This window comes from Corylus avellana, chromosome 1, assembly GCF_965113065.1.
Source record: "Corylus avellana chromosome 1, dhCorAvel1.hap1.2, whole genome shotgun sequence".
In the NCBI taxonomy this organism is placed as follows: Eukaryota; Viridiplantae; Streptophyta; class Magnoliopsida; order Fagales; family Betulaceae; genus Corylus; species Corylus avellana.
This window is the reverse complement of record NC_142490.1, coordinates 5,455,948-5,471,468: the sequence shown is the minus strand read 5'-3', so window position 1 is coordinate 5,471,468 and position 15,521 is coordinate 5,455,948. Positions and strand designations below refer to the sequence as shown.

The window sequence follows — 15,521 nt, the reverse complement described above, 5'->3', positions numbered from 1 at the left end:
GCCCTCAATATATATATATATATATAAAACAAGTTCTTGAATCTTGCCCTCTCTCTTCTTCTTCTTCTTCTTCTTCTTTCCATGCATTAAAAATGGCGAGAGAAGGCATGGAGGAAGAAGAATTATTGCCAAGGTCTACAATTGTAGATGAAGCCAAGGCCTTCAGATATGATGGAGAAAGGGGAGCAGCCACGCCTGTTGTAGTACTCAGCACCATGGTCGCCCTCTGCGGTTCACTCTGCGCAGGCTGCGCTGTAAGTGCCATTAATTACCAACAACCTTTTCTGTTTTCCTTTTTCGGGCTCAAACATATAACACTCACTTCTTCACTACTGTTTTAGGTCTTTCCTTTTCTAGGAATACTAGAAAATCTTACATGTTGTGACACGTCACTTTGTAATAGTTTTTTTATTTTTTATTTTTTTCAAATAATTGAGAGAAAGTGGGAATGACCCTCCTTCGTTTCATCCCTCTAGCTAGGCCTGTTTAGTTTTTTACTTTCTTCTTCGTTTTGTTGTGTGCGTTATGTACTCACAAAAAAAAAAAAAAAGTTGTAAATTTTAGGAAATCTTCACTTATTTAGAGCTATCAATGATTTTTGATTCATAATCTCAAATTATTAATTTTTGCAATGACAGTATTCAAAGCTCCTTTTAATTTTACCTTTCTATCATAATTTTTTTATTAAATCATGCAAAAATGACCAAATTACCCCTTAATTAGGGGAAAAAAAAAGAAGAAAAGTCAACATTTGCCTCTCTAGTGAGGACTGGATTTTTTTTTTTTAAGGGTATAAATTTTACAGGAATATAAGAGACAATTCATTTGTTTGTCTCTTGATTTAACTCTAAACCTTAATAGTAGGGATGCAATTGTCCCCCAGAGGTAGCTCAATCAGCTTGGACCACACTTAGTGAAGTGGAAGTCACTAGTTCGAATCTCCCTCTCCCCTTTTGTGCGGACATGTCAAAAAAAAAAAAAAAAAAAAACAAAAACAGTTATTTGAACTTAATAATATTGGTTGTGGCCCTGTGGTAGGAGGTGACTGTGGGCCGGGGATTGTGTAGGTTGCTCAGCCTGTCATTGGTGGGCATGCATTGTCCCATACAATAGGCCCATAGGCCAGGTCTACACAGCTACATTCGGCTCTTGGATCTGTTTAACAAAAAAAAAAAAAGAAAAAAAAAAAAAAGCTTTTTATCTTTCAAATTTATCTAATAGGTTTTACAGATTCAATAATAAATTTACAAAAAGATGGATGAAAAATTGAAAGAATTAGCATATCTCTTGCTTTATTATATATATAGTTATAGTCGTTGCAGTGTACTGTATCTATAATCATAGGTTCATATAAAAAAAAAAAAAATGTCTGTTGAACCTGTTCTATGGAGCATTGGTTGTTGGGTTGGCTAAGTTGGTCTGAATATATGATATTATGGTTGGTTTGAAGACAGGATATTCATCAGCTGCTGAATCCGGAATCATGGAAGATTTGGGTCTGTCTGTGGCTGATGTAAGTACTAATTAATTATTCATCATTTTATTTTTAGTCTTTTAGTTTTTCAATTTTCTTTAATTTATCCTCACACAAAATCATGTGTTTATTTCATTAGTATTTGTAAGCACGTTGACAAATTTACACATGATCACATGCACAAATGTATTTGCACCTTGCAGATTTATATTGAATTTTCTTTGGATTTTAAACCTTTGATGATTAATTGTCAATTCTGCATGCAATTAATCTTTTTTCTTTTTTCTGCCTTTTGCAGTATTCAGTTTTTGGTTCTACACTAACCATTGGAGGAGTTATAGGTGCATTGTTAAATGGAAAGATAGCGGATATTATTGGTCGAAGAGGTGTAAGTTTCTTTACACTACAAAAAAGGGAAATTTTGCTGACATGGGTTTTCTGATGGGGCATTTTTGACGTGTGTGGGGCGTTAAAATTTTGGGTGTCAGAAACGAAAAATTTCTGACGTGTCAGTAGAGGCACGTCAAAATTTTTTTTGACGTGTCAGGTTGTGACTTTGTGGCACATCAGAAAAATTTCTGACGTGTCTCATTCTCGCACGTCAGAAAATTCTGACATGTCACTTCGTGGCACGTCAGAAATTTCTGACGTGTCAGAAAGTAACACGTCAGAAAATTCTGCATTTGGTTGTTGATATTGTAACACTTGAGAAAATTCAGAAAATTTTTTGTATCTCAGGGCTTACTGTGAATTAAAAATGAAATCTTATTTATTTATTATTGTTATTATTATTCCTTTCAATTTCTTGTTGATATTGTAATGCAGGCAATGTGGTTCTCGGAAATATTCGGCCTTGCAGGTTGGCTTGCTATAGCATTTGGAAAGGTGGGTTTTTGTTCACTTTTCTTACCTTCCCCTAAATAATGCTGCATTTGGTTGCCAATATGTTCAATTAATGTTCCCAATTCATCTTGTCTTCACATTTCCTCTTTAAGCAACTTTCCATAGAATGAGTTCCAATCCCCAACCAAGTTTTACAAAGAGTTTCTTCTTACTCTAATTAATTTCTAATCCCAAGTTTCTTCAGTTACCAGTCCCTAAAAGAGTGAAAGGATCAGGATCTAACCCCCAATGTGCAGCAAATTTAAGACAAAAGTTTTGTAGAAGTTAATAAAAATTCATTCACAAAAAAGAACTCTTCAAACAGATCGAGTAATGATATAAGGAGGGCTAGAGAGTCATCCTTAAAATCCTTCCAAATGTGATGTGTCATTTAAAATCACAAATAGATCAAAATTTAATAATGTTCATCTTAAATTCAATGGTGATTTTAAAAGTCACATCACATTTGGGAAGACTCTAGTCCTCCTTATATCATTACTCCATCAAACACAATAAAAAACTCTTTCAATTTGTGTAGCGCTAGGACAACTTTCTGACAGCTTGCTGACGGCGGTATAAAATCTTGAAATTTCAAACCCTAATTTTTACACCTAAACACTTGTGTTTAAAAAGTTACAACCCTTATTTTGATAACTGGAATGAGGCAATACTTTAGACCTAACAAATAGGACACTAGAAATCATAGTGTTAATATTTATTGTAATCGGACTTTGAAGTTTCTTCCTTTTTTGCTATTTTATTGTATGTTGATGAAGGGGCAGATAAGCCATTTTTTGTTTTTCCAAAGTCAGTATGAACCAAGTGAAGGAAATTACTCCATCCACATTTCTCTCTTTTGGGTTTCAGCTACTAATAGAGTTTAATGCTTGATGTAGAATGCTTGGTGGTTGGATCTGGGAAGACTGTCCCTTGGTATTGGCTTTGGTGTTATTTGCTATGTGGTAATTCATCAGTTCTACATTTTATAGTTGATTTACCTATTTCAAAAACAACAAATAATGATTAATTTCTGATACTCAAACAGGTACCTGTATACATTGCAGAAATAACACCTAAGAATCTTAGAGGACAATTTACATCAGCTTATCAGGTATAACTAAATCATTAATAATAGCTTTAAATTGAATAGCCAACTGATCATGGTTCACAACCCTATGTTTCATCAATTATGCAGCTGTTGGTTTGTTGCGGCATTTCACTTATGTATTTCATTGGAAATATCGTTTCCTGGCGCACCTTGGCTTTAATCGGTACCTTGTTTGTTGGTCCTTCTCTGTGAGAATTTAATCTGAAGATAAATTAATCCTAGAATGATATAGTTCTATCCACATTGATTTTATTTTCAGGTGCTATTCCATGTTTAGTACAACTTGTGGGATTATTTTTTGTTCCAGAGTCTCCTAGATGGTTGGTGAGTCCAAAGATTTTGTTGAAGTTATTTATACAGATTTTTCGTTGTGTGAAGAAAAAGAATGTGTTGAATTCTTTAATATGTTTTTCATGGCCTTTTCAAGTGTGTTTTCAAGAGAACACATCTAAAGACTACTGAAATTTCTACTTTCTCTCTTTGGTTTCTTCTGTAAAGAAAATGTGAGCATCCATTAGGATGTGGAAATGATGAGTACAAGTGGTCTGCAGGCAAAAATTGGTAAAGAACCAGAACTTGAAGCTGCTCTACAGCGTCTTAGGGGGAAGCATGCTGATATATCACAAGAAGCAGCTGATATCAAAGTAACCTTCTGATTTTGTGTTTTAATGAGAGTGTATTTTCTATTAACTTAACTAGAGGAAAGATGTCTTAGTGGTTATGTTTTATTAACTTTTTTGGTATGCTCCTTCCTTCTCGCAGGATTTTACAGAAACCTTTCAAAAGCATTCAGAAACTAGAATTCTGGACTTGTTCCAACATATATATGTTCATTCCCTCATTGTAAGCCTCACCGCTGTGATACCTTTACTTTTCATTGCTTGTCCACTCTTTATAGATATTTTACTTAAATTGGTTTAGGTTGGACTTGGGTTGATGATACTGCAACAATTGGGAGGCGCCAATGCAATTGCTTTTTATGCAAGCTCTATATTTTCAGAAGCTGGTAAATTTAATGGCTTCAAGAATTGTTTCATGTCACTACTGAAAAATGAAGAAATGATGATTACTAGCTCTGGTTTATGCTAGGTTTTTCAAGTAGCATTGGGACTATATCAATGGCTATCGTCCAGGTACTTTGCTCACTGTATATGAGACTGTGAGGGGATGCATGATTCTGCTTGGTACATCTCCCAATCACAAAAACATTATTTTGCAGATTCCGTCTGCCGCTGTGGGTGTTATCTTGGCAGATAGATCAGGCAGACGACCACTTCTTTTGGTGAGGATGGGCCGGATGGCAAAGAGTCAGCTTTAAGTCCTTGGTATAATTCATCAATAAGTTGATAGCAATGAACTCTACCAATTCTTGCAGGTCTCTGCTGCTGGAATGTGCTTCAGTTGCTTCCTTGTAGGCTTGTCATTCTGCTTTCAGGTTTCTATCAGAACCAAATTCAGACATACTCTGTCTCTGGTTATGTTCTCCGCATATTTGAATGATTATATTTAAAAAGCTTTTGTTATAAGCAGGACATCAACCAGTTGAAAGAGCTCACTCCCGTGTTGGTGCTAATAGGGATCCTGGTAAGGCATTCACAACAGCTTTCCTAAGTTTTAATTCAAATTTAGAAAATCAAACTACTTCTTACTTTCATATTCAAATACACATCAATAACTCTCATTATTTGCGCTATCACTTGAAATATACCAGTCAACTTGGAGTTATCTGGAATCACTTATAAAGTTCAGTCTCACTTGGTAAAAAATCAATGTAGGACTTATCATTTAGGAGTGGCTTCATAATCCACCCACTCTATGCAAGTTACTCATCTTTTCAATGTGGGATCAGGGTATTACAATCTCCCTTTCCTAAATCCCTGAAGTCCTTGTCAGGAACATCTCATGCAATGCTTCGTGACCACACAATACCATTTGTAACAATTTAGGAAAAGCATTAGCCAGATTTGCATTATCACTTCAAAATTACTTGCCAATTTGGAGTTCCCTGAAATCACTTATAAAGCTTAATCTCACTTAGTAAGGAAACGATGTGAAACTTAGCACCCATAAGTGCTTTTATAATCTACTAACTCTGTGTGAACTATTCATCATCCCAATGTGAGACTAGGTGTTACGCTTTTCCTTTTGATTTCTTAAAGGTAACAAGTGAATGTTTACCGTTCATTTTTACTCTAATGCTAGACTAAGGTTTACATAGTGATAGATCCAATTGAGATGCAGTAATTGACTATCAAATAATCCACGCAGGGGTTCAGTGTGGCTTACACATTAGGTATGGCAGGATTACCATGGGTTATAATGTCAGAGGTATGTAACTTATTAAACTCTGATTCCTCTGACAAATTTCTTCTTCTTCTTTTTATTTTATTTTATTTTATTTATCTTTAATATATATATATATATATATATATATATATATATATAAAACCTTTTGTTGTGTAAAAAACCTTACACATACTTATTTAGCAGCTGCAGAATTATTGGTTTTGCATAAACAAGTAGGTCTATAGCTTTAACTCATGGATGACTTTCTATTTCAGATATTCCCAATAAACGTCAAGGGTACAGGTGGAAGCCTCTTGACTTTAGTGAACTGGTCTTGCTCTTGGATTGTTTCATACACTTTCAATTTTATGATGGAATGGAGTACATCAGGTGCTGTTTCTACACTTTCAATTTTACCGTGGAATTAATAGATTATGATGCACTTTCATATTTTGTAAACTGTTTCTTGCTTGCTCCCTCGATCTTCTATAAAATTACATGAATGTTTTGGCATTCTACCTCTTCAGGCACATTTTTCATATTCTCGGGCGTTTGTGGTTTCGCTGTTCTATTCGTCGCAAAATTTGTACCAGAGACCAAGGGGCGAGCCCTGGAAGAAATACAAGCATCAATGGCACATTCTGTAATGAGAAGTATTTCTTTCTAATTGATGGGAGGAAATAAATTGATGCTTGAAATGGTGTTTCTCTGCTTCACCGCCCCAAATGGAGTCTCCTTGGCCACTATACATCTACCTTTTTGTTTCTTCATAGGAGCTAAATTAAAAATGATGTTTTTTTTTTGATGCTCATAATGTCTACCATGAGATGCTACAACCAGCATCGTTGACAACTTTTCTGATTGCCTTCTCCGCCTTCGAGAATCCCCTCTTAAGTTGTATCCAGATTAATGTCAAAAGATTTGATTTTCTTTTTGGTCTCTTGTATTTTTGATTTTGTAATTTTTTCTATTTTTGCGACAGTGTTTTTTGTTTATATTTGTTCTTACTCATGTTAAAAATACAAAAAAATAAAAAATAAAAAATAAAAAACCACTTCTTGAAAGCCAAACTCAGAAAACCAATTCACAAGATTAATAATACAATCAGTTTATACTCACAAAAACCTTTGTAGTAAAAACCTGACTCATAGCCAAACAAACTACCCGTTAGTTTGTTACCCCAATAGCTCCAGAACCCAGGTTAATCTTTGACTTGGTCTCCTCTGCAACGCCGAACTCCAGTAGCTGAAGGATTTAGAACATGCATGTGGTTTTCTATAAACTCTAAGAGGATTAACAATGTAAGGCATAGGTAGATGAGAAGTCTCTCTCTCTCTTAGCTCACAAAACAATAGCCTTCAGATCTATCAGAAATACTTCAACATGGTGTTTATATAGACCATGGGAAAAGACTCTGTTTTAAAGCGATTAAAACACCAAAAATTGATAAGGGGAAAGAGTTTGAAACTTCTCTACAACGCCTTAGGGGAAGGAATGCTGATATTTCTCAAGAAGTGGCTGGTATCAGTGTCAATTTTGCAACCTCAATACAAGTTTGAGAGGGATTGAATGGAATGAATAATTGTTTTGAGACTACTAATTAAACAACAGTTGATCAAAGGACTACTAAGTCTTTGAAAGTTGATATGGGCATCTTCATGGCACGTTGAGAATAGGAACATATGATGTGATGACATTAATTTAAAATGCAAAAAATGGCTACCCAGTTGAAAGTCTTCCACTTTAGGCCTCAACAAACTCTCCCAAACACAAATTTTCTCTTGTCTGTCAGCCTCTCTTTCTCCCTCAAATATATATAACAAGTCCTCCCACTTTCCATGAAAAATGGGGAGAGAAATCATGGAGGAAGGACTACTACTACCAAGGTCTACACTTGTAGATGATGAAGCCAAGCGCATTAGATACGTTGGAGACATGGGCGCAGCCACCCCTGTTGTTGTGCTCAGCACCATGGTCGCCCTCTGCGGTTCACTTTGCTCAGGCTCCGCTGCAATTCTTTCTCTCTTTTGGGGGTCAAACATATATGACACTCACTTCTTTACTGCTGTTTCTCCCTTTTTTTTTCTTTTTTTTTTTTTTTTGTATTATTAAATGTATGATTTTACTTTTTCCAAATAACTCAAGATAAAAAGATTGAATGAAACTGTGTGTTTTGACTATCTTTTGCAATATATGTCTGTTATATGGAGCAATAGTTGTGGGGGCCATAGACCGAACACCTAAGAATATATAATGTGAGATTTGATATTATGAGAATATCTTTGTATTGATTGTAATTGATAAAATCAAATCATATATTCTAACAGATCCACCCACCCATTTTACCGCCCTAAAAAGAAAAAAGATGAAAAGCTTGAACAGTAGTCCTAAAGAGGGATTTAGGACTTTCTTGTTCAATTATTATTATTGTCGCCTTATCCCAGCATCACTGCCTTACGTACTTCTCAACCATAGTTCAACTTATTTTACTTTACACCTGTAAGTCCATCATATTCCTCTTCACCCCATCCCATTTATACAAATATCCCTCCTCCCCACCCTCCACGCCCCCCATTGAGTTTAGGAGGAAGCATGGAACACTAAACCCACCTGAATGAACCCGTATGTTCGGTCCCGACTCCCGACAAACTCTCTGTCTGTCTGTTTCTTCTTCTTCTTCTTCTTCTTCTTCATGTTTAATTTCCCACTACTTTCCATGCATTAAAAATGGCGAGAGAAAGCATGGAGGAAGAAGAATTATTGCCAAGGTCTACAATTGTAGACGAAGGAAAGGCCGTCAGATATGTTGGAGACAGGGGAGCAGCCACGCCTGTTCTTGTACTTAGCACCATGGTCGCCCTCTGCGGTTCACTCTGCGTAGGCTGCGCTGTAAGTGCCATTACCAACAACCATTATATTTGCGTTAACGTTTTCCTTTTTTGGGCTCAAACATATGTAACACCACTACAAGAAATTAGCTCATTAGCGGCGACCCAAAGCCGCCGCTAATAAGCTAAATGTTGCTGCTATTTATCAATAGCGGCGACCCTTGGACGCTATTCAGTTGCTGGTACTAATCCAACACTGATGCTCAATAGCGGCGACTTTTAGTCGCCGCTAATGACTTTTTTTTTTTGTTCCGCAAAAAAGGTTGAAATGGGCCATGTGTCGCTGCTGATGTTTTTAAATAGCGGTGACAAAATGTCGCCGCTATTGATGGTCAGTAGTGGTGACAACAATCTCGCCCCTACTGATGGTTAGTAGCGGCTAACTTTTTTTGTCGCCGCACTCACTTCTTCACTATTGTTTTAGGTCTTTTCTTTTTAAGGAATACTAGATAATCTTACATATATGTTGTGACATGTCACTTTGTAATAGGTCTTTTTTTTTTTAATATTTTTTTTCTATTTTTTTTTTTAAGGTAGCATTTCTACTTTATGATTTTTTTTTTCTTCAAGTAACTGAGAAAAAGTGGGAATGACCCTCCTTCATTTCATCGCTCTAGGCCTGTTTAGTTTTTTGCTATTTTCTTCGTTTTGTTGTGTTATGTACTAAAAAATAAAAATAAATAAGGTTCTAAATTTAGTATGAAAACTTCACTGATTCAGAGCTATCAATGATTTTTTATTCATAATCTCAAATTATTAATTTTTGCAATACCAGTATTAATCAAAGTTCTAGCTAGCTCCTTTTAATTTCACCTTTCTATTATAATTTTTTATTAAATCATGCAAAAATAACCAAATTACCCCTTAATTAGAAAAAAGAAAAAGAAAAAAGTCAACATTTGCTCTAGTGAGGATGTATTTGTTTTTGTTTTTGTTTTTTTTTTATGGGCATAAATTTTACAAGAATATAAGAGATATTTCATCTGTTTGTTTGATTTAACTCTAAACCTTAAAAGTAGGGATGCAATTAAAAAAGGCCGAAACATTAGAGTATAAATATTGACATACATTGCAAAAATTGATAATTAGAAGTTATGATCGTAAAACTGTTGAAACTTCGGAGGTAAGTGAAGTTTTTTCAATTTATTACTATAGCCGGGTGAAACATATTGGTTCTGGAAGGAGGTGACCGTGGGATGGGGATTGTGTAGGTTGCTCAGCCTGTCATTGGTGGGCATCGTCCCATACAATAGGCCCATAGGCCAGGTCTACACATTCGGCTCTTGGATCTGTTTAACAAAAAAAAAAAAAAAAAAAAAATCTCAAAAAAAGAAAAAATTAAACAACATTAAAGTGAAAAAATATATATATATACTGTTAAGCCACTTGAAGAGTTTGCTTCGTAAAGAAATGCTATTTATCTGTCTCCATCCATATTTTGTTTTTCAAATTTACTATTAGAAGTAGGTTTTACAGATTAAATAGTAAATTTGTAAAAAAAGATGAATGAAAAATGGAAGAATAGCAGATCTCTTGCTTTATTATATAGTTATACTCGTTGCAGTGTACTGTATCTATTATATATCTAATAATCATAGATTCTTATATATTTATATAAAATAATAATAATAAGGAAAAAAAAAAAAGGGTCTGTTCTATGGAGCATTGGTTGTGGGGTTGGCTTACTTGGTCTGCATATATGTATTATGGTTGGTTTGAAGTCAGGATATTCATCAGCTGCTGAATCCGGAATCATGGAAGATTTGGGTCTGTCTGTGGCTGATGTAAGTACTATATATAATTCATCATTTTATTTTTAGTTTTTTAGTTTTTCACTTTTCTTTTATTTATCCTCACACAAAATCATGTGCTTGTTTTATTAGTATTTGTAGGCACGTTGACAAATTTACACATGATCACATGCACAAATGTATTTATAGCTTGCAGATTTATATTGAATTTTCCCTTTAATGATTAATTGTCATCACTGCAATCAATCTTCTACTTTTTTCTGTCTTTTGCAGTATTCAGTTTTTGGTTCTACACTAACCATTGGAGGAGTTATAGGTGCATTGTTAAATGGAAAGATAGCGGATGTTATTGGTCGAAGAGGAGTAAGTTTCTTTAGTCACTTTTTTTGTATCAAGGAATTCAAGCAATAATACAACTCTTTCACTTTAAGAGTTGAATTCCTTGATACATTACATGAGAGGTTCTTACACTCATTTATAGAACAAACTAGACCGTACAACAAACTAAAGTTACATCATAATGAATCTCATCATATCTTTTGGAAGTGCCCCATGATATCAATGTAGTGGAACATGATGAGAGTGGAGCAATATCATTAGTGGAGTTTGTCATATCTTGTCATATCTTCTAACATTAAAAGGAATTTATTATTCCTTTTGTAATGCAGGCAATGTGGTTCTCGGAAATATTCGGCCTTGCAGGTTGGCTTGCTATAGCATTTGGAAAGGTGTTTTTTTGTTCACTACTTTTCTTACCTTCCCCTAAATAATGCTGCATTTGGTTGCCAATATGTTCAATTAATGTTCCCAATTCATCTTGTCTTCACATTTCCTCTTTCAAGCAGATGGAAGCAACGTCTTTCCATAGAATGAGTTCCAATCCCCAACTAACCAAGTTTTGCAAAGAGTTTCTTCCTACTCTAATTAATTTCTAATCTCAAGTTTTTTCAGTTAACATTCCCTAAAATAGTGAAAGGATCAGGATCTAACCCCTAAGCACACAACATGCAATATGCAGCAAATTTAAGACAAATTCTGTAGTAGTTAATAAAAATTCATCAACAAAAAAGAACTCATCAAACACAATCAACACAATTGGAAACCTTTTGAGCAGCTTAAAACTAAAACTACTCCGATGCAGTCAAACCAAGAAAACCAATCTCTAAAGAAAGATTCAGACATGCATAGTAAACTTATAAACCCTCTTGCAAAATCCTAAAACTATATGTACGCAGACAAACCCCTTGCTTGTCTCCTTGCCCACGACAACTCCAACTCCTCAATCCTCACTAGCAAATCTTCTACATTGAATTCTTTATTTACCCGCCTGAGCTGCGTTAGGACATCTATCTGACGGTTTTTCTAAAGGTCCTCTTGTGTTGGTTCTTGAAATCCCTTCAATAATTTGTGTAGCTTTAGGACAACTTTCTGATAGCTTGCTGACAAACCCTAAGTTAAAACCCTTATATATTTGATAACCAGAATGAGCCAATACTTTAGACCTAACAAATAGGACACTGGAAATCATAGTGTCAATATTTATTGTAATCAGTCTTTTAAGTTTCTTCCTTTTTTGCTACTTTATTGTATGTTGATGAAGGCTAGGGGCAGATAAACCATTTTTGTTTTTCCAAAATCAGTATGAACCAAGTGAAGAAAATTACTCCATTCACATTTCTCTCTTTTGGGTTTCAGCTACTAATAGAGTTTAATGCTTCATGTAGAATGCTTGGTGGTTGGATCTGGGAAGACTGTCCCTTGGTATTGGCGTGGCGTTATTTCCTATGTGGTAACTCACCAGTCTAGATTTTATAGTTGATTTACCTATTTAGAAAACAACAAATAATGATTAATTTCTGATAGCCAAACAGGTACCTGTATACATTGCAGAAATAACACCTAAGAATCTTAGGGGACAATTTACATCAGCTTATCAGGTATAAGTATAACTAAATCATTAATTATAGCTTTAAATTGAAAAGCCAACTCATTGTTCACAACCCTATGTTTCATCAAATATGCAGCTGTTGATTTGTTGCGGCATTTCACTTATGTATTTCATTGGAAATATCGTTTCCTGGCGCACCTTGGCTTTAATTGGTACCTTGTTTGTTGGTCCTTTTCTAAGTGTAAATTTAATGTGAAGATAAATTAATCCTAAAATGATATAGTTCTATCCACAATATTGATTTTATTTTCAGGTGCTATTCCAAGTTTAGTACAAATTGTGGGACTATTTTTTGTTCCAGAGTCTCCTAGATGGTTGGTGAGTCCAAGATTCTGTTGAAGTTATTTATATGGAATTTGGTTGTCTGATGAAAAAGAATACAACGAGTTCCTTAATTAATATGTTTCTCATGGCCCTTTTCAAGTATGCTTTCAGGAGAGAAAACATCTACTAAATTTATACTTGCTCTCTTTGGTTTAATTTCTTCTGTAAAGAAAACGTGAACATCTATTAGGATGTTGAAATGATGAGTACAAGTGGTCTGCAGGCAAAAATAGGTAAAGAACCAGAACTTGAAGCTGCTCTACAGCGTCTTCGGGGGAAGAATGCTGATATCTCACAAGAAGCAGCTGATATCAAAGTAACCTTGGTGATTTTGTGTTTTAATCATGAGAGTGTATTTTCTATTAACTTAACTAGAGGAAAGATTTCTTAGGGGTTATGTTTTATTAACTAACTTTTTTGGTACAGCCACGAGAAAATGAGATATGCTCCTTCCTTCTCGCAGGATTTTACAGAAACCCTTCAAAAGCATTCAGAAGCTAGAACTCTGGACTTGTTCCAACGTAGATATGTTCATTCCCTCATTGTAAGTCTCACCGCTGTGATACTTTTACTTTTCATTGCTTGTCTACTCTTTTATAGATATTTTACTTAAATTGGTTTAGGTTGGACTTGGGTTGATGATACTGCAACAATTGGGAGGGGCCAATGCAATTGCTTTTTATGCAAGCTCTATATTTTTAGAAGCTGGTAAATTTAATGGCTTCAAGAATTGTTTCATGTAGTACTGAAAAATGAAGAAATGATGATTACTACTAGCTCCGGTTTATGCTAGGTTTTTCAAGTAGCATTGGGACTATATCAATGGCTATCATCCAGGTACTTAATTGGCTCACTGTATCTGTGACTTTGAGGGGATGTATGATTCCGCTTGGTACATCTCCCATTCACCAAAACATTATTTTGCAGATTCCGTCTGCCGCTGTGGGTGTTATCTTGGCAGATAGATCAGGCAGACGACCACTTCTTTTGGTGAGGATGGCAGAGACTCAGCTTAAAGTCCTTGTAGGCTTGTCATTCTGCTTTCAGGTTGATAGCAATAAAATCTTACCAATTCTTGCAGGTCTCTGCTGCTGGAATGTGCTTCAGCTGCTTCCTTGTAGGCTTGTCATTCTGCTTTCAGGTTTCTATCAGAACCAAATTCAGAGCTACTCTGACTGTCTGTGGTTATGTTATCCGCATATATTTTAAAAGCTTTTGTTATGAGCAGGACATCAACCAGTTGAAAGAGCTCACTCCCATGTTGGTGCTAATTGGGATCCTGGTAAGAGCACTCACAACAGATTTCTTAAGTTTCAATTCAAATTTAGAAAATCAAATTACTTTTTACTTCCATATTCAAATACACATCAATAACTCTCATTATATGCACTATCTCTTAAAAAAAACTAGTTAATTTGGAGTTATTTGGAATCAATTATAAAGCTCAGTATCACTTGATAAGAACTCAATGTAGAACTTAGCATCTATGAGTGGGTTCATAATCTACACACTCTATGTAAGTTACTCATCTTTCCAATGTAAGACCGAGTGTTATACTATTCCTTTTGAATTCTTAAACTTGTTACCTGCATTATCACATCAAAATAACTTGTTAATTTGGAGTTTTTTAGAATCAATTATAAAGTTTAATCTCACCAAGGAACCGATGTAAAATTTAGTACCCATAAGTGCTTTTATATTCCACCAACGCTATGTGGGTTATCTTCCCAATGTGAGACTCAGTGTTACACTTATCATTTTGAATTCTTAAAGGTAACAAGTGAATGTTCGCAGTTCTTTTTTACTCCAATGCTAGACTAAGATTTACATAGTGATAGATCCCATTGAGATGCAGTAATTGACTGTCAAATAATCCACGCAGGGGTACAGTGTGGCTTACACATTAGGTATGGGAGGATTACCATGGGTTATAATGTCAGAGGTATGTAACTTATTGAACTCCGATTCCTCTGACAATTTTATATATATATATATTCCTTACTATGAAAAGAAAAGCTTTAACCGTCTGAAAAACCTTACACATACTTATTTAGAAGCTACAAAATTATTGATTTTGCATAAGCAAGTAGGGGTATGTAGCTTTAACTCATGGATGACTTTCTGTTTCAGATATTCCCTATAAACGTCAAGGGAACAAGTGGAAGCCTCTTGACTTTAGTGCACGGGTCTTGCTCTTGGATTACCTCGTACACTTTCAATTTTATGATGGAATGGAGTACATCAGGTGACTGTTTCTACACTTTCAATTTTACCATGGACTTAATAGATTATGATGCACTTTCATATTTTGTAAAATGTTTCTTGCTTGCTCCCTCTTCTGTAAAATTACATGAATGTTTTGGCATTCTACATCATCATGCACATTTTTCATATTCTCGGGCGTTTGTGGTTTCGCTGTTTTATTCGTTTCAAAATTTGTACTAGAGACCAAGGGGCGAGCCCTGGAAGAAATACAAGCATCAATGGCACATTTTCTGAAATAAGAAGTATTTCTTTCTAATTGATGGGAGGAAAGAAAATGATGTTTCTCTAATTCACTGCCCCAAATGGTGTCTCCTCTACCACTATACATCTACCTTTTAGTCTCTTCACGAAGCTAAGTTAAAAATTGTTTTTATTTTTTATTTTTTTAATACTCATAATATCTACCATGGGCCTCTACAACCAGCATCGCTGACAGCTTTTCTAATTGCCTTCTTCGCCTTCGAGGATCCCCTCCTAAGTTGTTTCCGGATTAATCTCAAGATTTTATTTTCTTTTTGGTCCCTTGTATTTTTGATTTTGTAATTTTTTTTTTCTATTTTTGTAACAGTGTTTTTTTAAAATTTTTTTTAACAGT

The 15,521-nt window shown here is 35.0% G+C and overlaps 1 protein-coding gene and 1 non-coding gene across 3 annotated transcripts; both read left to right on the top strand.

The window, feature by feature from the left end:
• Window positions 1-185: 185 nt before the first annotated feature.
• On the top strand, window positions 186-6,527 carry LOC132168964 (sugar transporter ERD6-like 5). 2 transcript variants are annotated; one of them, XM_088512940.1, is made up of 18 exons: window positions 186-254; window positions 1,455-1,513; window positions 1,773-1,862; window positions 2,300-2,359; window positions 3,253-3,318; window positions 3,402-3,467; window positions 3,552-3,627; window positions 3,724-3,788; window positions 4,016-4,108; window positions 4,227-4,307; window positions 4,386-4,470; window positions 4,554-4,597; window positions 4,684-4,746; window positions 4,840-4,899; window positions 4,995-5,048; window positions 5,733-5,792; window positions 6,026-6,140; window positions 6,278-6,527. In XM_088512940.1, the coding sequence occupies exons 2-18, from the start codon at window positions 1,484-1,486 to the stop codon at window positions 6,415-6,417; spliced, it is 1,248 nt and encodes a 415-aa protein (XP_088369066.1). In that variant the 5' UTR covers window positions 186-254; window positions 1,455-1,483; the 3' UTR covers window positions 6,418-6,527. The 2 variants fall into 2 exon arrangements, with proteins under 2 accessions (XP_088369066.1, XP_059436043.2); XM_059580060.2 differs by lacking the exon at window positions 186-254 and having other exon boundaries at window positions 1,451-1,513.
• A 1,768-nt stretch (window positions 6,528-8,295) lies between these two features.
• Window positions 8,296-15,249, top strand: LOC132168658 (sugar transporter ERD6-like 5). The gene is made up of 18 exons (XR_015911368.1): window positions 8,296-8,639; window positions 10,360-10,422; window positions 10,663-10,752; window positions 11,058-11,117; window positions 12,114-12,178; window positions 12,261-12,326; window positions 12,414-12,489; window positions 12,591-12,655; window positions 12,885-12,977; window positions 13,125-13,205; window positions 13,285-13,369; window positions 13,455-13,498; window positions 13,589-13,651; window positions 13,743-13,802; window positions 13,890-13,943; window positions 14,544-14,603; window positions 14,792-14,906; window positions 15,041-15,249. It is a non-coding gene; the product is annotated as a sugar transporter ERD6-like 5 (transcript).
• The last annotated feature ends 272 nt before the right edge of the window (window positions 15,250-15,521 follow it).

Bases quoted from the DNA above. Each gene is read 5' to 3' on its own strand.
- LOC132168964 (XM_088512940.1), top strand. From the start codon at position 1,484: ATGGAAGATTTGGGTCTGTCTGTGGCTGAT. The intron at 4,900-4,994 runs GTTTCTATCAGA...TGTTATAAGCAG, and splicing joins GCTTGTCATTCTGCTTTCAG to GACATCAACCAGTTGAAAGA. The intron at 5,049-5,732 runs GTAAGGCATTCA...TAATCCACGCAG, and splicing joins TGGTGCTAATAGGGATCCTG to GGGTTCAGTGTGGCTTACAC.